Genomic DNA, 20,945 nt, shown 5'->3' with positions numbered 1-20,945 from the left:
AAAGCCTAAGCTGTTTTGTGTAAGTATACTTGATTGCTAAGCAATTATTTACAATATAATGTTTAATTTATTTGCTGTTTCATGTATTTGGACTTTTCATGCGCGCTCTCATATTTTGTACCTTGTGAGTACCAAGTTTGTACGTTGTAATATCGATCAGAAAATTGTACCCCTTAATGGAACCATCTAGGGCAATCAAAGGATTTTGAACAAAAGTGATGCTTTCAACTGGATGTCACAGTAACAGTTGCTATAACGATTTGAGTTTTTAAAAAATTGTGCCGACGGGCAGATTTCCTATTTAAAGTTAATGGCCTGCAATTTGCGGTCAGCGGTGAAACAAAGGCGTTCGTCGCTGGCCCCGAAATAAGCTTCCTGCAAAGATCTTGCGATCTCTGTGGTAAGAATTTCAGTTTTTCCAACATGCAATTGAAATGAGTGTTAGTTAATGGGGAATCCTGATCGCAAGCTGGTGTAACATCAGCAACCTGTCTAAGCAGCCATTCACAATGCAGAATTCTCAGACAGCGAACCAGGAAATGAGTAAGCGCCTTTGATTCTACCTTTTTTAAAAAAAATATTAGAGAACAAAACAAAGGTGGGGCTCTCGCATGGGGAAAAGGCAAACCTGAAATAGAGACATAATTATTTTTTAAGTTTCTTTAAAAATGTAAATTTCTATTAAAATGGATAAATTTGACCCTCCACAAAACTATAATTAGTTTTTCAGGGCCATAACATTTGTTTAGCAGTCAGTACGTTGTTAAAACCACTTGGGGTCGAAATTGCCCCTTGCCCCATGCCCCAATCAGGGACTGTTATTGCCCGGCCCAGACGTCCAGCCCCCGCTGTGGAATTGGGCATGTGCACCCCTGAAAAGAAGCGGAGTGCTGTCTCTGGCGCTTCGCTTCCTTGGAAGGGCGCTCCAGGGGCGGGAGCACGAGCTGAGTGCTTTTAATGGGGGTATTTAACAGTGATATTACCACGGGAAAGCCAAAGTTGTTGTCCGTTTCACTGATTTCCCTGATTTCACTGATTGATTGCTGGCTGTGGGTGGGGGGTGGAGCTACGGCACAGTGCAGCCAATGTCGGAGCAGTGAATGACTGACCACAACGTTCAGATTTCCACATTAGGATGGGATGGTTTTACTTGTTTTCAAATCTCTTCATAGTCTAATCCCTCCTATCTCTGTAATCTCCTCCAGTCCCCCCCCCCCCCCCCCACCCACCCGAGATATCTGCGCTCCTCTAATTCCACCCTCCAGCATCCCTGATTATAATCAACCATTGGTGGCGATACCTTCTGCTACCTAAGCCATAAGCTCTCTACCTCTCTTTCCTCTTTTAAGACGCTTGCTAAAACCTACCTCTTTGACCAAGCTTTTGGTCATTGCCCATATTTCTCCTTATGGGGTTTGGTGTCACATTCTTGTCTTGTAACACTCCTGTGAAGTGCCTTGGGATGTTTTACTGTGTTAAAGGTGCTATATAAATACAAGTTGTTGTAAATCCTGAAGTTGCAGTCAGATTTAAAGGGGTAATAATCGCGAACACCGTCAATATCCACTGCAAATTCCAAGCCATTGTTGGTAGAAAAGACCAAGAAAAGTATTTTTGGTTGTTTTACGTTCGATATTTGTTGGATTCAGTGTCTCGAGCCACTTCTACAGGTGAACCACCTTCGTTCATTTTCTTAGAGAGTACGACTACTTGACCAGATAGCTAGCTAAATTAGTAGCATTCCAGAAATTAAACATTGAATCCTCCACTTCATCCAGTTACAGATTATAATAGCCCAGTCCATGAACATTTTTACAGAACTTATCAATACCTGCTTGACCTTCTTACAATTGTACAGAATGCCTCAGGAAAAGATCCCTCCCTACTGATCCAATCTGGACTGGCAGACTCACAATATAGGGAAAGGCAGAGTATGGTTCAGTTCAGACTTGGAATTCGAGCTGTTTGCCAATTTTAGAGAGCCCATTGGTCAAGCATTGTAGCTGCAGAGCTTGCATGTACTTTATTTGTTCTTCAAGCTTGCACTGCTGGCAACAGTTGATTATTAAAAATGTACTGAATGGGATTGCATCGTCACAGAATTGTGGTGGCCCATTTCAGGCTGTGGCTAAAATCTTCACACATTGAAATTCAGTACCTGCGTCATAGTCGAGTTTATCCAGATATTAGTTTTAAAAATACAGGTTGAACCTTCCTTATCTGGAACCCTCGGGACCTGGCCTGTTCCGGATAAGGGATTTTTCCGGATGAGGTGTGGTCAGTTTAATTGGATGGTACAGGTACTGAGTAAGGGGATATTGGGGCTGGCTGGCTTAGGGCTGGGAGTGCGGCAGAGAGATCATATGGGGGGGTGGGTGGATCGCGAGGTCAGGCCAGCGACTGCGGGAGTCGGCAGCGAAGAAGGACTTCAATTTGTTCATGTCGGAGTTCTGCGCTTGTGCCACCTGGTGGCCAGGAATGGTTCTGGACGAGGGGTGGTTCTGGTTAAGGGAGTTCTGGATAAGGGAGGTTCAACCTGTACAACCAAAAAAAAATCCCACGCGTTCTTTGACATCGATATTTGTATAAAAGAATCAAACACAGTCATGTCTCTTTATTTTGCCAAAGGCGGTTGATCTTTACTGTGGTGGTGCACTGTACACCTTTATTTTGCATTGTAGAAAGGTAGAATATATGTTTTCAGATGCAAGCATGGGCTAAAATGGATTGGAAACGAAAGTAAGACGGGCAAATTTCAAATGACAACTGGCCCATGGAATAACTCAAAGTAGCTGATAACAGTTGTATTTCAACTGTTTCAATCGGTTTTGTTACAATAAGCATACAAAATTTAGCTGCTAGGTGCTTAAGTCTCATTGAAAATGTTTCAAATTCTCCAGTCACTAATTCTGTATTTAAAAGGCTTTAATTGTAATTTAATGTAGGATCACATGCTGCTGTTGTAGTTGCTTAAATAAACATTGGCCTGTTTGTGTGTGCTTAAATATTTATTTACATTTTTCATAGATCGTCCGTATCCAGTCACCACACGGTGTGAAACGGATTAATGTGGAAAAACGAGAAACGGGCGCCCAATTTTTGAAAAAGGTACTGAGTTATTTTCTTCAAGGGAGCTGTGCTTCTGAAGAACTTCAGTTAATCCTATTGTATTGTTTCCTTAAGTTCATCAGTTTGACTTGAGTACTTTTTGATAAATATTAAGTTTAAAAAGTTAGGTCACTTTGTTTATGTAGCCATTTTATTGATAACTACATTTTGTTTGTAAATTCCTGTTCCTTTTTTAATATTTAAATGTTTTACGACCCCAATTCCACACAATTTTGTTTAACCTTTTGCACTGACTCCGAGTATATTTATACACTGCATACAGGCTTCTTCCCACCCTCATCTAACCCCATCAACATATCCTTCTATTCCTTCCTCCCTTATCTAGCTTCTCCTTAAGTGCATTTATGCTATTCGCCTCAACTACTCCTTGTGGTAGAAAGTTCCACATTGTAACCACTCTCTGGGTAAAGAAGTTTCTCCTGAATTGCCTATAGGATTTATTAGTGTCTATCTTTATATTTATGGCCCTTAGTTTTGGTCTCACCTGCAAGTGGAAACATCCTCTCTAGATCTATCCTGTCAAACTCCTTCATAATCTTACAGACCTCTATCCGGTCACCTCTCCGTGTTCTCTCTTCTAGAGAAAAGAGCCCCAGTCTGTTCAATTTTTCCCAATTAGGTATGACCTCTCAGTTCTGGTATCCTTTTAGTAAATCATTTTTGCACCTTCTCCAGTGCCCCTCTTTTATACTATGGAGCTGTTTACAGTACTCCAGGTGTGGTGTAACCAAGGTTCACTACAAGTTTAACATAACTTCTCTGCTTTTCAATTCTATCCCTCTAACAATTAACCCCAGTGTTTTGTTTTTTTAAATGGCTTTATTAACCGCATCGTTACTTTTAGTAATGTGCGTATCTGTACCCTTCGATCCCTCTGTTCCTCTGCCCCATTTAGACACTTATTTTCCAAGAACTATGCAGCCTCCTTATTATCAAAATGTACTACCTCACACTTGTCTATATTAAAGTTCATTTGCCAATTACAAGCCTATTCTTCATGTATTTTATCGCAGTCCTCTTCTGTATTCACTACACCCCCAATTTGGTGTCGTCCATACATTTTGAAATTATATTGCCTATATGCAATTCTGTGGCTGAAATATCATTAATACATTAGCAGCAAATCACAATTGAGCAGATAGGCAACTAAATGATGAACAAGTAGCCTCGCTAAGGGGAAGAAGACATTTCCAAGCATCTGGCAATCTACAAATTTCTGCCAACAAGAGCAGTCATCCTTTAATTGCTCTCCGGATGCGGCTATTTATAGCACTTAGAATTTGTGGCCTCAAAGGGTCAGTCACATCAACACAGATCCACCTTAGCAGCTTTTCTCAAGGTTGTCTCATTGCACCTGTTAGGAAAAGATAAGGACCTAAACTCTCCTCCCATTATATAATACATTGTGCATTACATGATGATATGCTCCCAATTGATATAAAACTGTAAAATAAAAAGGGAAAACTGGATATCTGAAATAAAACCTGAAACTGTGGGACCTGCACAGCGAGTCAGTCAGCATCTGCAAAGAGAAACAACAAATTGAATTTATATAGTGCCTTTAACGTAGTGAAACGTCCCAAGGCGCTTCACAGGAGTATTATAAGACACTGAGCCACATCAGGAGGAATTGGGGCAGGACCAAAAGCTTGATCAAAGAGGTAGTTTTTAAGGAGTGTTTTAAAGGAGGAAAGAGAGGTTTAGGAGAGAATTCCAGAGCTTAGGGCCTAGGCAGCTGGAGGCACAGCCACCAATGGTTGAGCGATTATAATCAGAGCAGAATTGGAGGAGCACAGACATCTCGTGGAGGGGGGGCTGTGGAGCTGGAGGAGATTAAAGAGATTGGAGGGGCGAGGCCATGGAGAGATATGGAAATGAGGATGAGAATTTTAAAATTGAGACGCTGCTTAACCGTGAGCCAATGTCAGGCAGCGACCACAGGTGAGTGAACGGGACTTGGTGTGAGTTAGGACACGGGCAGCCGAGTTTTAGTTGACCTCAAGTTTACGTAGGGTTGAACGTGGGAGGCCGGCCAGGAGTGCGTTGGAGAAGTCAAGTCTAGAGGTAACAAAGGCCATTATGATGTTTCAGATATATTACCCTTCTTTATAACGTGTAGTTTTTTACGCCATGGAACAGATTTGTCAGTTATTACTCAAATTGTAAAATCAGTGCATGAATTAAAGCTCATTATGAAGAATCAGTACCAATGTTTTAATAAAACTGGGAAAACGCAACAGCACAGTAAACTTGCGCTTTTTGAAGTGACTGGCAGTACTTAGAAATAAAGTGGGAGAAATTGATTATTGACCCGTTTGGGGGTGGTAACTTTTGAGAGGCGGGAAACTTAGTGCCTGACATTAAAGCTTCCCCCTCAAAAACAACATTGCTTTAGCGCTCCTGGAGGGAAGTGGAGCGCTAAAGGGAAGGTCATTGCTGCTGGATCTGCAATTTAAAAAGTACCTACTTGGACCATCAAGGGAGCGGGGGAGCCACACAATCAGCCTGGCAATTGAACCGAGTGCCGGGCTGAGCGATCTCGGGTGGGACTCCGCAAAGAAAACTGAGGAACACAACAAAAACAAAGGTACGTTTTTTTTTTTACTTGCCTCGGCCACCTCGCTTTTAATTATTGCCCCAGTAGCAGCCGGCCGCTCGATGCACACCTCCTGCAGCTACCGGTGTTTTTGCCCAGCGCTGCTGTAGGGGGTGGAAGTCAATTTTGGGGCTGGGTCGATGTACATGGTGATGACGTCACGATCTCCAGGCGCAGGAGATCGGGGCGTAGCGCTGCTGCTAAACTCCCGCCCAATATGGCGGGACTCATTGTTAGCGCCACGCCCGGGCGCTAACGCATCTGCGCCCCTGTTAGCGCCAAATAGTCCCAAGTTTTCCTTATCTTGACTCTATTATCAGATTACAGCTAGCTGTACGTGCATTGCAAGCAATTGTGCACATAGGACGGAACAAGTGTAATATTATGAATTTCTGATGTGTGTAAAATCTGCTGGGGTAAATAGGCTATTCACCAGTGGAAAAATAATGCACCACTTAGTTTATGTAACTGCATATGCAAGGCAGCTAGCAATGGCAGGGTCCAAGATAGTGCTCAAGACTTTTTAGAATCGCAAAGGAAGATTGCTTCTGTTTGGACGAAAATAATAAACATGTTCTTGTGTTAACAGTTTTACTACAAATGGCACACAGGGGAAATCTTTCTACCTTATGGCTTTGGCTTAGATTTTCTCCACACACAAAAGATAGCAGTTCCTAATAGGAGAGCTGGAGAGAGAGCGATCTGTTCTTTTGTCTTGTAAAATCTACCTTGCTTTCCAGACCACTCTATCCTGCCCCAGTTTGTGTTGGTAGTACTTGGCGGAGAGGAGGGAAAAGAGACAACGGGCTCAATTTTCCCCAAAGCTTTTTTTTTGGCGTACTTGAAGAGTTACACGCCCGTTTTTTGGGGGCCCAAGTATGCCCAAAAATAAATGTTCTAAGTTTTCCTGTTTGATTTCTTCATTTTAGCAGAGCCTAACCTGTCCTTTCGTTTTGGGGGTGGAGCCTTGATCGGCGCCAAAAAGATTGGGTTGCCACGATAACCAGGGACACAATGCGGGCTGAGGCTGGAAAGTGACATCGCTCAGCTCAACCTGCACAAGCACATTAAAATACATTGCAGCAATTTAAAAATACCGTAAAATACATTACAGCAATTTCACATACATTGCAGCAACTTACCTCCATTAAATTATTAAAGTCGTCATTTCTCCCCCCCCCCCCCCCCCCCCTGCTGATCCGGATCCCCGCTCCTATCCCAGGCTGAAGGGCCTCCCAGTCTGCTCCCTAGCCCTGGCCGAGTGGCTTGCCGGTCTGCTCCCCCATCCCTATCCCAGGCCAAACGGCCTCCCGGACCGCTCCCCAGCACCTAACTATACCCGAAAGGCTTCTCTTTCTCCTCCCCCCCCCACTTACCTCTCCTGCTGCTACTGTCCGGGCATCTGCTGCACTTACTTGCGCTGATTTCCTTAACTCTCAAAGTTTTTCTACGGATGCCACATACGCTGGCCTAAGAAGGACTGGAGTAACTCTCAGCTTGCCAAACTTACCTAAATGGCCAGAATTGGTGCTGGTGGCAGATTATGCCCTCTTTGGCTGACAAAAAAACTTAACCTAAAAAAATCGAACTAACTGAGTTGCGCTGGTGCAAATTGATCGGGGAAACTTTGTTTTTTTTAACTTGGGCAAAAAAAGTGGCCTGCGCCAAAAGAATGGCGCAAATCACTGCGGAAAATTGAGCCCTATAATAGGATTATAACATTTTATTAAAAAATTGTAAAATATAATTACAAGGTTTGTTCTTAAATGAATACTGTTGAATCCTAGAGAGTATTTGCCTTTCTGAAGAGGCATTTACTCCACTGTTAGAAGCAAAAGTAGAAATCAGAAAAACATTGAATGCAGTCATCATTTAGTTTCAGCAAACTTACAAAGCTACCATGAGGCAGATTAGGAAGAGAATTGGCATCAAATAACATGTGTCTTTTGGGGACATATATACTGCTGTGGTTGGGACTCTCTCCTCCACAACACCGCCCCCCCCACCCCCAATTATGTGGAACTCCAAATTATTTATCATGTTGAATTTAGATTTTGTGGAAAATAAATTATTTTGTATTTTATTTCTCTGCTTTGAAAGAGAAGGTCTGAAAAAGTAGAAATGCAATGCAAAATAAGACCATTTCTAATTTGTATGAAACAGGAACATGCCCTGTTTGAATTCTGAAGTGCAGATCTCTGGGTGCCAGTGCTGGAATTTGTCAACTGAGGTTGTGATAAGTTTTGGCCAAGATCTGCGTTTACATGGTGTGACGGTGAAGTGTTATACTTCAGGGAGTTGGGGGAAGACAGGAAGGATCGGTTGATGGTTCCTGTTCAATCTAGAGTGGTCGAGAGGTCGACATACGGGTCCGTAGCTGCACATTTAGATCAAAAATGAGTGGAAAGTCCTCCAAGTTATTTTTATATTCTAATTCTAATTGTAATTTAATTTATTTTTCTTTTTCTTTTTAGGTTGCAAAGGAATTTGGCTGTTCTAACAATGGCTTTTCTGTATACCTTAACAGAAATAAAACTGAAGTGATCTCCCCAACAACGAGTAAATCACTCTCCCTGCTTAAAATTAAGTACGTACTGGTATTTAACCATTTTTAGTAGTAATGAGCACCTTTCAACATATAGACGTCGTGAAAAAAAATGAATGGGCCAGGGAAGCTTTGAGTTACCTTTTTTAAAAAAAAAAAGCACCCGATACTGAAAATGTAAGCAATGTTAAAGTGGAAATATATCTCCACTCTGATCACCTTTAGTCATTAGATGCTTTGGATTTATTGAAACTTGGCAAGACTTGTTGAGAATCCAACAGGATTGCTTATACAAGCTACATACCTGAAGGTCAGTCGTTTGCAATTTTACAGAAAATTTACAGAATCGTGGCGTGCAATCTCCAAAACATCAGTAAAAACCCTATGCAACAAAAACAGGTTTTTATTTAATTACCATAAACTAGTGGCGCTACTTAGGACATTAATTTCTATCAAATTATGTCATTGGGGAAAAGATTAAAAGCACGCGCGCACACATTTTGCCTAATTGTGAGGTTGCCCTGGGGGACCGGAAATACACAAGGTGAGGATGTCTTATTTTTGTTTTCTCCTTTCCTTCCATCCTCCTAGCGAAACACTTGTTTCTTATTGTGTGTCAAGAAATGGATCCTTGTAGACTGATTTATTTATAGGTGGAATGGCTGGCGAGTGAGAGAGCGGCTGAAGAGGATTATTTTTGCTAAACTTTTATTGCTTTCTATAAGTAGAAAACAATTAAAACAAATTATTGTTGACTCTCAGAGAAAAAAACAATTCCTTCTCCGTAGTTACAAGTATTCTGAATTTCTGGAAATAATGCTTATTAGTCTGTGACAGCCATTTTCAGTGTTTTGAACACCATGTAAAACAACCTCTTCTTGCATTAGATCGGGCCGTGAGTATCGTCAGCTGCTTGTCAATTGGGAAGCCATCATGACCTGGCCTGACGCTGACCACATGCAAACAATTCCAGCAAGGGGCCACTGGATAGTGCTCAGTTCTTCCAAACCCCCCATCCCCCATCTAGTGTAAGAATGCTGGGGCACATCTTGATAATGTGGGAAATAATTAAAATATTGGGAATGCCTCCCTTTCTCCATTTCCCCCTAAACCACGAACCCTGGTTTTTGTGATGTGTGTGAAAACATGATATTTAGATATCAGAAACTCTACAGATTGACTTTGAATATTAATGAAAATAAGATCAAAGCTTTTAGTTGCAGTGAAATTTATTGGTAGATGTTGGTGAGCTACGATTTTAAAAAAGAACTCTGCATACTGTACATGAGGCTGTTTAAAGGAATGCTCTGATTCCCAAAAATATCACTGGTTGCTTTGTCAGTAGAAGTGCTTTAATTTGGGCCATTGTAATGTGGCTTTGACTTGTCCTTGGTTTCAGTATTTAAATGTAATTCAGTATTTTTGACAGGCTTAAGCTCAGTAATTTGTTCTTGATATCGTTTCCCTTAGACATGGAGACATGCTGTTCCTCTTTCCATCAAGTGATGCTGGGACTTCCACTCAGATTATGGAGACTTCAGCCCAGGCTCATGGAGGCTCACGAGTTTCAAACCTGTCTTCAATGCATGTTGTGGAGGATGAAATTGACCAGTATCTAATGAAACAGGATGGAAAGATTTATAGAAACCGGGACCAGCAACAGTAAGACTTTCTGAACAGAAACCTACAGAATAGCATTAATTATGTATGTTTTATAAATTCTAGAATGATACATTAACTGGGTTTGAATGACGTTAATTAAGATGAGAGGTGATCTCTTAAAGTTCAAACTATTTATGAACAATTTCTGTACCAAGGTTTATTAACATTTTTTGAGAGGTAGCACTGCCTCTTTAAGTTATTTCTCCCTTTTCCTCTTCCACCCATTATCCATAGTCAGGGGGATTTGGTGACCTGCTCCTAAGCCACTACCATGATTCTTAAACTGATTCTTGGGAAAGCTCCAGTGAGTGGTGTAGGTTTGCACAAGTCTCCCCGCTCCAGCCACTCCTTTTGATTTTTGCCTCATTCTGATCTACACTCAATGCTTCTGCATAGTAACTGAGATCATAAGCTTAGTTGCGTTGAGTATTACTGGCATGAACTCGTGTTGATAGTTCTGTGGCATCACTATGTCACGCCCGTAAACCCCTAAATTGTAAGCTGCAAACTTGCACGCTAATGTTATTATAATATAATGGAAGCTTGATTAAATTGCACTATTGAATTGAATTGAATTAAATTAAATTGCCTCTAGACTTGACTAGTCCAACGCACTCCTGGCTGGCCGCCCACATTCTACACTACGTAAACTTGAGGTCATCCAAAATTCAGTAGCCGGTGTCCTAACTTGCACCCAAGTCTCGATCACCCATCATCCCTGTGCTCGCTGACTTACATTGGCTCCCGGTTAAGCAACACTTCGAATTCAAAATTCTCATCTTTGTTTACAAATCCCTCCATTGCTTCGTCCTTCCCTATTTCTGTAATCTCTTTCAGCCTTGCAACTCCACGAGATGTCAGTGCTCCTCAAATTCTGCCCTCTTGAGCATCCCTGATTATAACCGCTCAACCATCGGTGGCCGTGCCTTCAGCTGCTTGGGCCCTAAGCTCTGGAGCTCCCTCCCTAAACTTCGCTGCCTCTCTACCTCTCTTTCATCGTTTTAAGACACTCCTTAAAACCTACCTCTTTAACCAAGTATTTGGTCATCTGCTGTAATTTCTTATGTGGCTCGGTGTCAAATTTATCTGTTTTGTCTTGCAACACTGCTGTGAAGTGCCTTGGACCATTTTACTATGTTAAAGATGCTATTTAAATAAAATATATTGTTGGAGCAAGGTGAAATTGTGACACGATCTAAATCAAGTTTGACATCCATTTACACTAGGAGATTGAGATAAAATGGTTTTAAAATTGAGACATTAATTTGTTCCATAATAGTGATGTTGAGTTTTAACGTGTTTTCGGGTGAATCTTTGTTCATTACTGACTGAGGTTAATAAAATATGCCAGAAATTGCTGCAGCTTTACAAAAAAACAACTTGTAGTATGTATGGAAATTTCCCTATAATTGTATTACACAAGTCTGTATATAGTGTGACTGGAAGGATTTTCGCAATTGATGGATGACTCTGAAGAGTTCGCCAACTTGATTGACCTGTCATGGTGTGGTATTGATAACTTTGCGTTGCCTAATTATTAGGTCGTCACAGATGAGATATAAGTGATACTTGTATTTGCAATCCACAATAAAATAGTAAAGAAGGTAGCTGTAGTAGATAGTTTTCAGTCCTTTGTGGAAAACTTTTAAGACATAAGGGGGTAGATTAAGTGGAGTTGAGGCCAAGATCAGATCAGCCGTGATCTTATTGAATGGTGGAACAGGCTCGAGGGGCTAAATGGCCTACTCCTGGTCCTATGTTCTTGTATAGATTTAGATTATGACTTTGTGCGATTGTGTAAAACGGATGATAGCAAATCATTTTACATCTCTCCTGACTTCAATGGAAATAACAAGCGAGGGAGATGCAAAATGGGCTGCTGATTCACAATCGTCCATTTTACACTCTTGAGCAAAGTCAAAATCGACCCCAAGAAATGATTATTTTGTTTTCAGAATTACATTCTTTATGTTAAACTTCTTTGCGGTTTGTGTTTTTGTTAGGTGCCGGCATGGTGCGCTGGGCAAATGTGTTCATTGTGTACCACTGGAGGTAAGGCAGTCACATCAGTATTGTTGTCTGTTTGGAAACCATTGCATTTTTTCAGAATTTACATTATTGTCCAGGAACTTTTGAATCAAGGCAGTTTGAACTGCTTTTGTCATTACCATAGTATTAAGATGAAAGGACACTTCTGACTATATGGTACTCCTCACTCTGGTGTGTTATTAATAGGCATGAAATCAAGTTTCTGTCCGAAGCCTTCTAGCTAAGAGACACAAGTGACAATAACTGAGCCAACTGTAATGTTTATTTTTGTACAATTGAGAGGGATAAATCACGTATGTTGAAAGTCACAATTTTCAATCCAATGAAGTGATTGAAAATATATTAGAATCAGATAACCTAATATAATATACTTTGTCACAATGACCTTAATTATTAAAATCAGCCGGTGACACAGATTTGTATATTTTTAATAATTTTATTGTGGACCAGAATGCCTAAAAAAAAAAGAGTCCATCTATGTTCAGATTCCAATAAATAATACTTTCAGTAGTGGTGCCAGTATGGGCTTTGTTTTTTACTGACTAGTCCTTATTCATTTTTGTATTAAGTGAATTGGGTTCTCAATCGATGTTGAATGTTCAAACCAGCAGTTATGAAAATGTAAGTGTACATATGGAATCTTAAAGAATACTCGGTTTTAATTTAATATAGTAAACTCTTTGCATTAGTACTTACATTCAGTAGTTTAAAAAGGCTAATCAGTATAATACAATCAAATGCCATCATTTCACCTCAGACCTGGAGTTAGATCTGCTTGAGCTATACAAGGTCCCATAAGGAAGGAGGCTGGATATTTTTCATCCTGTTTTAGTCTACAGCACAGACTTGTCCACACTTCTTCACTAATTAACTTTTTTTAATCCTGTGATTTTTGTACTGGCAAAATAATTGTAAAACCCTTAAGTGCTGTGCATTTTCTGCTTTTATTTGTTATTCACTTAACATGCACTTAAACCCCTGTCTCCTCCTTTACAAATCGATTCCTTACATTTTATTTCTTGGAGAGCTGCATATAGACAAATGCTACCAACTTAAAACCGAAATCAATTCCCTCTCCGGGGGGGGGGTTTGGTTTGGTGCCATCATATTAGTCTTGTAATTTGTAATAATGGAATTTAGTGAGCAATTGATTTTAATGTATAATTCAGTAAGCTGTTAATGGAGTCTTGGTTACCGCATCTGTTAAGTGGACTGTGATGTGATATAGCTTGCTGTTCAAGTTTTTTCAGGTGCTTTAAACAAAATTCCATATTGATACTGCTTGGATTTTTATCAGCCTAATGTTTTCAATACAGCTAAAAGCAAACTAGTTACCTTTTTAACCCATTCTTTGTCGTTAACCTGTACATTAGAATGTACATTATCCAGACTGCCTGGTTTTTAAAAAAAGTTTGTCTTTATTTCTAAAGCCCTTTGCTGTGCACGCTATCAATCTCTTTGAAGCTACACAGAAAGGATTGGTATTGATGACAAAATGGGGGAGAAAAGTCCCCAAAGGAGGACATTACTATAAGGGGAATAAACTAGAAAATGCTACACATGTGTAGCAGACCTGACAGCATCTGTAAAGGGAAAAAACATTTTTAATATTTTGATTGTAAGAACTAAAAATTCAAAGATATATCGAGCAGTTTTTGTAGGGTGGGAAAGAGAGGAAAAAGTGAGGAGAGAAGATAAATAGATGCTCTTTTTTTAAAAAAAAAAAGAAATAATGGGTCGCATAACTTAACTGCTTAATAGAAAAAGGAGTGCCTGTTGATATTAAAAAAATCAAAGGAAATGAAAAGAACGGAAGAATGGAGAATAGCGTGAGAGAAGCTGATACAAGATAATGTTTGAGGGGCTGGTGAAGAGAATAGATGTTGGGTATCTGAAATTATAGTAGGAAGATATCGATGTACTGGTCAGGTGGGCAGAACAGTGGCAAATGGAATTCAATCCGGATAAATGTGAGATAATGCATTTGGGGAGGTCTAACAAGGCAAGGGAATACACATTAAATGGTAGGAGACGGATAGTGTAGAGGAACAAAGGGACATTGGAGTGCAGATCCACAGATCCCTGATGGTAGCAGGCCAGGTTGATGAGGTGGTTAAGAAGGCAAATGGAATAGTTGCCTTTATTAGCTGAGGCATGAATACAAGAGCAAGGAGATTATGCTTGAACTGTACAAAACACTGGTTAGGCCACAGTTGGAGTATTGCATGCAGTTCTCATCACCACATTACAAGAAAGATGTAGAGTGCAGAGGAGATTTACAAGAATGTTACCTGGACTGGAGAATTTTGGCTACGAAGAAAGATTGGAGATGCTGGGTCTGTTTTCTTTGGAACAGAGGAGCCTGAGGGGAGACCTGATTGAGATGTATAAAATTATAAGGGGCCTGGATAGAGTGGATAGAAAGGACCTGTTTCCCTTGGCAGAGTGGTCAACAACCAGGGGGCATTGATTTGAGATATATGGGGAAATTTCTTTACTCAGAGGATGGTGGGGGTCTGGAACTCACTGCTTGAAAGGGTGGTAGAGGCAGAAAGCCTCACCACATTTATAAAAAAAAAAATACTTGGATGTGCACTTGGAAAGTGCTGTAACCTACAGGGCTACAGACCAAGAGCTGGAAAGTGGGATTAGGCTGGATAGCTCTTGATCGACCTGCGTGGACACGATGGCCGAAATGGCCTTCCGTAAATTTCTGATTCTATGAAATACTGGGTAATACACACAGTAAGTCCAGAAAAGAGGAAAAAAAGCACTAATACCAAAAATGCAGACCCCCACCCACTAGTCCTGTCTTATAACAAAAGATCTACACCCAAAGTGTTAAACTGCCTTCCTTGTCCCTGAATTCCCACCGACCAATACTCCCTGCTTAAAGTTTTAAGTTACTAGAGTGCTGGAACGTGCTCAGGAGAAAAACAAGGTACTGTTGCATTGAGCTTGGTTGGAACAGTATAGGTGTTCAAACACTGAGAATCCTACATGTTTGACTGATTTGAGTTGTGTGCGTTTATATATTTTTTTTAAATGACCGATTAGCTAGATTGAGGCAATGCAGCAAATGTGGTGGATGTGGGTTTTCAAAGTGTTTGGAGAGTGCAGGAGGCTTATTGCAAACATGGTATTAAAAAAAAATGTAGCAGCATGGATGGAAAGTTGGCTGACTGGGTTAATGGGTATTGCTTGTACTGGAGGAGGGCTGTAAGTGATATACGTAGGGATCGGTTGTGGACTAGGGCATATAGATGCAATTTAATGCAAAGAAGGGTGTGAAAATGCATCTTGGAGGGAAGCTAAGGAATTGGAGCATGTATTCAATGGAAAGACACTTAAGAATGTGCATGAACAGAGGGACTTTGGGGTTCAAATAGATGAGAGCCATAAAAATGACCAATATTATTCTGGGTTTTATGAATAGGTGAATAGATCAGAAATAAATGTGTACAGCTAAGAATGTACTGTTTGCATTTTTACTGCCCGATTTATAGAAAGGACATTAAAGCCAGAGTGTACAGTGAAGATTCACTAGGATGATACCAGGAATAGGAAGCTACAATAGAGAGACTTAAGATGCTGGGACTATTTCTACTGGAGCAGAAAAAGCCAAGAGAGCATTTAATGGAAGTTTCTAAATTTATGAAAGATTTTGATAGGTTAACTAGGGAAAGATTATTTCCTCTGGTTGGGGAGTCACAATTTGAAATGTTTTTGATGCAGAGAAATATTGCAGCATGCAATGTTTTGCCACAGGGGGCATTTGAGCTAGAGTCTATTGCATCTTTTAAGGAAAAATGAATAAACATTTGAAGCAGAGGAAGATACAGGGCTGCGTTATCTGTTGTAACTCCTGTCTCAATTTCCCCATAAAAATTCCCTTAGAGATGAAGGGTATACTTTATTATTAGAATTTCTGATTTTTGAAGGTTTTTTTACATTAGTGTTTTTTAAGTCTTAGTTATCAAGTAACTTTAAAAGACACACAATCCCGACACTGTTCAGACAGACTCAGTCACAGACTATATTTCAAAGTATTCTGTTTTATACTAGTTCTGAATTGTTCAAATCAGGAACACAAAATAGGAAGCTTTGGTTGATTTGGAAAACTAACTATCAAAAGTAGCATCAGCTCATTAAACCCAAGGGATGTGTGGTATGAGTGGTAAGTGGATACAGTACAACCAAATTTTGCCTTCAATGTGTGATATGTATCAGATACTTGTGTATTTGGCATGTACCTGTACTCACATTATTTATAGCAGAATTGGTGGTACCTAAAGCATTCTGTGTTTCATTCAAAATGATCCTACTTGCATTAATCACATTTGAATAGATGTTTAATGGCGTTTGTGAAAAATGTACTGATTTAGTCCTACATACACACAATCCTAACCTTTTGACATAAACTGTAGTTTACATTCATCTATGTTTATGGACTGTTTTTTAGCCTTTTGATGAGGACTATCTCAATCACTTGGACCCACCTGTTAAACATATGTCATTCCATGCATACATCCGAAAACTGACTGGTGGTGCTGATAAGTAAGTATTCCTTGGCAGAGAGTTTCTCTGATTCTGCATGGTAATTTTCAAAAGTAGTTCTACTCGAGTCTATGGTTCATACCTTATTCCAGTTGTGTTGGTTCAGAAATGCCATAGTATCGTGACGCAGGATGGGGCAAACCAGATGAAGTTGTCGAAGCAATGGATTGTGGATGCTTTAAAACCTATTCCAGGATATCCTGATAAACAAAACATCCTGGTCCTGAGAAAATCCATGGTTCTGTTTGGAATTTTCTTGTTGCACTGATGATTTCTGCTGTTTCGGTGCTGCTATTGCCCTATGTAAACAGATGCTGGACACTTCGATTCAACCCCCAAGAAGTAGATTCAGGTCATTAGAATCGATATAGCTTGCAGTGTTTGACTTCTGTCTCCTTTACACCCTTAAGACACCCTTGCACAGTATCTGTGTATGAAAGTGATATTGGTGAAATTCAGTTCCAAAGTCCATTCCTCCTGGGGAAGCTCTGCAGTTTGCATGTAATCTGTGAGCCAAGACAGCTACGTGCACATTTCTTAGCCCTGCCTGTATGTGGCAGCACACTGATGGCCTGTCCTGTGCCTACTACACTGCTGTTTTACTTTGACTTGGAGCCTTTTATTCCAGTATAGTATATTTAAAATAAAGTGCTGCCAAAAAATAAACATCAGACTCCTCCTACATTGGATTTTCAGGCTTTCAGGCTAACTGTTTAATAAACAACTACTACAATCCCACTAATCAATAGCAAAAGATCAGTAGTTCTTTTAGGCCCTACTGAAATAGTACTAATTTAAATCACATTCAAAGATATAAATTGCCTCCTGTGTATATTGTTAATCTTTCAAGATGTGGGTACTACAGAAGAATTTAAACCTGTCAATTTTGTGAGTCTCACTGGCTCAGTACTACAACATATGATCCACTTATCCACAAAGGTTTTGATTCATATTCATTACATTGAAAATAATTACTAACCAATCAAAAACTTTGTACAAATATGAAAATGTAAGCATAGAAACATAGAAAATAGGTGCAGGAGCAGGCCATTCAGCCCTTCTAGCCTGCACCACCATTCAATGAGTTCATGGCTGAACATGAAACTTCAGTACCCCCTTCCTGCTTTCACGCCATACCCCTTGATTCCCCCGAGTAGTAAGGACTTCATCTAACTCCCTTTTGAATATATTTAGTGAATTGGCCTCAACTACTTTCTGTGGTAGAGAATTCCACAGGTTCACCACTCTCTGGGTGAAGAAGTTTCTCCTTATCTCGGTCCTAAATGGCTTACCCCTTATCCTTAGACTGTGACCCCTGGTTCTGGACTTCCCCAACATTGGGAACATTCTTCCTGCATCCAACCTGTCCAAACCCGTCAGAATTTTAAACGTTTCTGAGGTCCCCTCTCACTCTTCTGAACTCCAGTGAATACAAGCCCAGTTGATCCAGTCTTTCTTGATAGGTCAGTCCCACCATCCCGGGAATCAGTCTGGTGAATCTTCGCTGAACTCCCTCAATAGCAAGAATGTCCTTCCTCAAGTTAGGAGACCAAAACTGTACACAATACTCCAGGTGTGGCCTCACCAAGGCGCTGTACAACTGTAGCAACACCTCTCTGCCCCTGTACTCAAATCCCCTCGCTATGAAGGCCAACATGCCATTTGCTTTCTTAACCGCCTGCTGTACCTGCATGCCAACCTTCAATGACTGATGTACCATGACACCCAGGTCTCGTTGCACCTTCCCTTTTCCTAATCTGTCACCATTCAGATAATAGTCTGTCTTTCTGTTTTTACCACCAAAGTGGATAACTTCACATTTATCCACATTATACTTCATCTGCCACGCATTTGCCCACTCACCTAACCTATCCAAGTCACTCTGCAGCCTCATAGCATCCTCCTCGCAGCTCACACTGCCACCCAACTTAGTGTCATCCGCAAATTTGGAGATACTACATTTAATCCCCTCGTCTAAATCATTAATGTACAATGTAAGCAACAAACACTGCTCAACAGCTTCTCTGATTTCAATTATTTTAAAATTGTTAGAATTCCTTTCATGTCCCGAATAGAATTCTAAAAAAACTATTTTTAAATTTTGAGGCTACAGTCATACTACTGGTATGCAATGAGTTACTGGCCATTTTTTCTCTCCTCTTCCCTATCTCCCAAAACCTTGAGGCAAATTATTCCATCTCTACCACATCCCCAGATTAGCAAACTCAGCACAGACGAGATCAAACCTGGTTTGTGTGAGTCAGCTGCTCACTGGCTAAAGCCACTGTTTGCTCCTAACATTTATTTCACAGTTTTTTTTTTTATCTTCAAATGCTACCCGTGGCCTTTTCCCAGTGCCTTCACAGAATTGACTCGAGGCCTGAACGAGCAGTCACGCTAAAACTTGCTCCAAAGGCACTTATTTTTTTATCAGGCAGCCAAGTCCTGAAAGATTGATCTGTTTGCATCACTAAAGCAACCAGGTCAATCTTTCTTTTCCCTGCAACAATGTTGGGTCCTCGGATAGCTTAATGAAATAACTTCTTTGACATCCGACCGAATCAGACGTTGCTGAAACAAATTCTCTCATTGGCAGCACCCTCGGGTTTATATTTTGATTGAGGTTGCTAATGATACTGCTTCAATTAGTATTATATCTCTGCTCTGCAGGGTTCACGTTTCTGGATTTACCTAACCTTGTTGAAAAGTTGAGAGTTTTTAATTATGATTCTCATTCTGCTCACAGAGGCAAGTTTGTTGCTTTGGAGAACATTAGCTGCAAAATCAAATCTGGGTGTGAAGGGCATCCCCCATGGCCTGATGGGATTTGTACAAAGTGCCAGCCAAGTGCCATAACACTTAACCGACAGGCAAGTATGAGTTCAATGTTTCTGTACGGATTCCCAATCCTCATTGAGTAGTGGCTATTGGGAAGAGTTTGGAAGCACATTTAGAAACACTTGATCCAGTGTTTTAAATGATTTAAGCATATAATTGATGGTCTGGCATAAATTAATATAGCATGACACCAAGCAATTAGCAACCTTTTAGAATATTCCATGTTTGATTTGAAGTTAATTATAACCAGTCCTGTATCATATTGTGTAACATTTGTGTGGGCTGGTGTGGAGATTTTTTCAAAACAGATGTGTTTATACTAGAGCCTATTTTAATTCAAATTGAAGTTGTGCCTAAATATGGCTCTTGTGCTGTGTTGTTAACATTTCTTAAGTTGAGCTATTGGATAATTCACTTTTTTCAAGCAAAAAGTGACTGAATTAACAGGAGCGCACTGTATATGTATTGCACTACATATATATTTGCTCCTACTTCAGTGCTCATAATCTCTACTAAAAACCTCTGTTCATGAAAAGAAAATATTGAACCTTTCTAATGTTATTTCCCCCCTGCTCCAGCCCTGAACTCTCATCTTTGTCTAGCTTATCTTCTATCTCCCCTCATGTCCTTTCCATGCTCCTCTTGTCCATGAGACTAGCCTCCTGCTCCCTTCCCACTGAGCTGCTAACCACCTAACTTCTCTTCCTGGATCCCATGCGAGCAGATATTGTTAATGATTCCCTCTCCTCTGGTACTGTCCTATTTCAAATCTTCTGTCATCACCCCCTCCTCAAAAAAAACACCCTTAACCCATCTGTGCTTACAAACTGCCACCCCATCTCCAACCTCCCTTTTCTCTCAAGCCCTTGAACATCGCCTCCCAAATCTGTGCCCATCTTTCCGGCAGCTCCATGCTTGAACCTCACCAATCAGGTGTCCGCCACGGCACTGAAATGGCCCTCATCAAAATCAGAAATTACATCCTATGTGACTACACTGCACTATCTCTCCTTATCCGTCTCAATCTGTCTGCAGCCGTTGACACGGTTGGCCACACCATCCTCCACCGACCTATCTCCTCCAATGTCCAACTGGGTGAGACTTCCCTCACCTGGTTCCATTCCCATCTGTCTAGTCATAGCCAGAGAATTTGTTGCAGTGGCTTCTCTTCCCGCTACCTCTGGAGATCCCAAGGATCTATCCTCGGCTCCCTCCTATTTCTCCTACATGCTGCCCCTCGGCGACATCATCCGAAAACATGTCAGATTCCACATGTACTCTGATGCCACCCAGCTCTACTTCACCACCGCCTTTTGCGACCCTTCCACTGCCTCTGATTTGTCACGCTGCTTGTCCGACATCCAGTACTGTGTGGGCAGAAATTTCCTCCAATTAAATATTGGGAAGATAGAAGCCATTGTCTACGATTCCTGCCACACACTGTTCCCTCGCCACCGACTCCATCCCACTCCCTGACCATTGTCTGAGGCTGAACCAGACTGTTTACAAGCATAGTGTCCTATTTCAGCCTGAGATTAGCATCCAACCCCATATCCTCTCCATCACCAA

At 40.7% G+C, this 20,945-nt stretch overlaps 1 protein-coding gene across 2 annotated transcripts in view; it reads left to right on the top strand.

Annotated features, from left to right (window-relative positions):
• nploc4 (NPL4 homolog, ubiquitin recognition factor) overlaps positions 1–20,945 on the top strand; it is a 61,393-nt gene that overhangs the window by 6,438 nt on the left and 34,010 nt on the right. Inside the window, exons 2-7 of one of the 2 annotated variants that reach the window (XM_070857702.1) lie at positions 3,028–3,108; positions 8,200–8,312; positions 9,741–9,932; positions 11,936–11,984; positions 16,444–16,538; positions 19,285–19,408. In XM_070857702.1, the coding sequence (XP_070713803.1) occupies positions 3,028–3,108; positions 8,200–8,312; positions 9,741–9,932; positions 11,936–11,984; positions 16,444–16,538; positions 19,285–19,408 (654 nt within the window). Of the gene's footprint in view, positions 1–3,026; positions 3,109–8,199; positions 8,313–9,740; positions 9,933–11,935; positions 11,985–16,443; positions 16,539–19,284; positions 19,409–20,945 lie in introns of those variants that run through there. The other variant, XM_070857703.1, reaches the window with a different exon arrangement.

The sequence above is a fragment of the Pristiophorus japonicus genome, chromosome 16, assembly GCF_044704955.1.
Source record: "Pristiophorus japonicus isolate sPriJap1 chromosome 16, sPriJap1.hap1, whole genome shotgun sequence".
NCBI lineage: Eukaryota > Metazoa > Chordata > Chondrichthyes > Pristiophoridae > Pristiophorus > Pristiophorus japonicus.
This window is presented reverse-complemented; position numbering and strand designations above follow the sequence as displayed.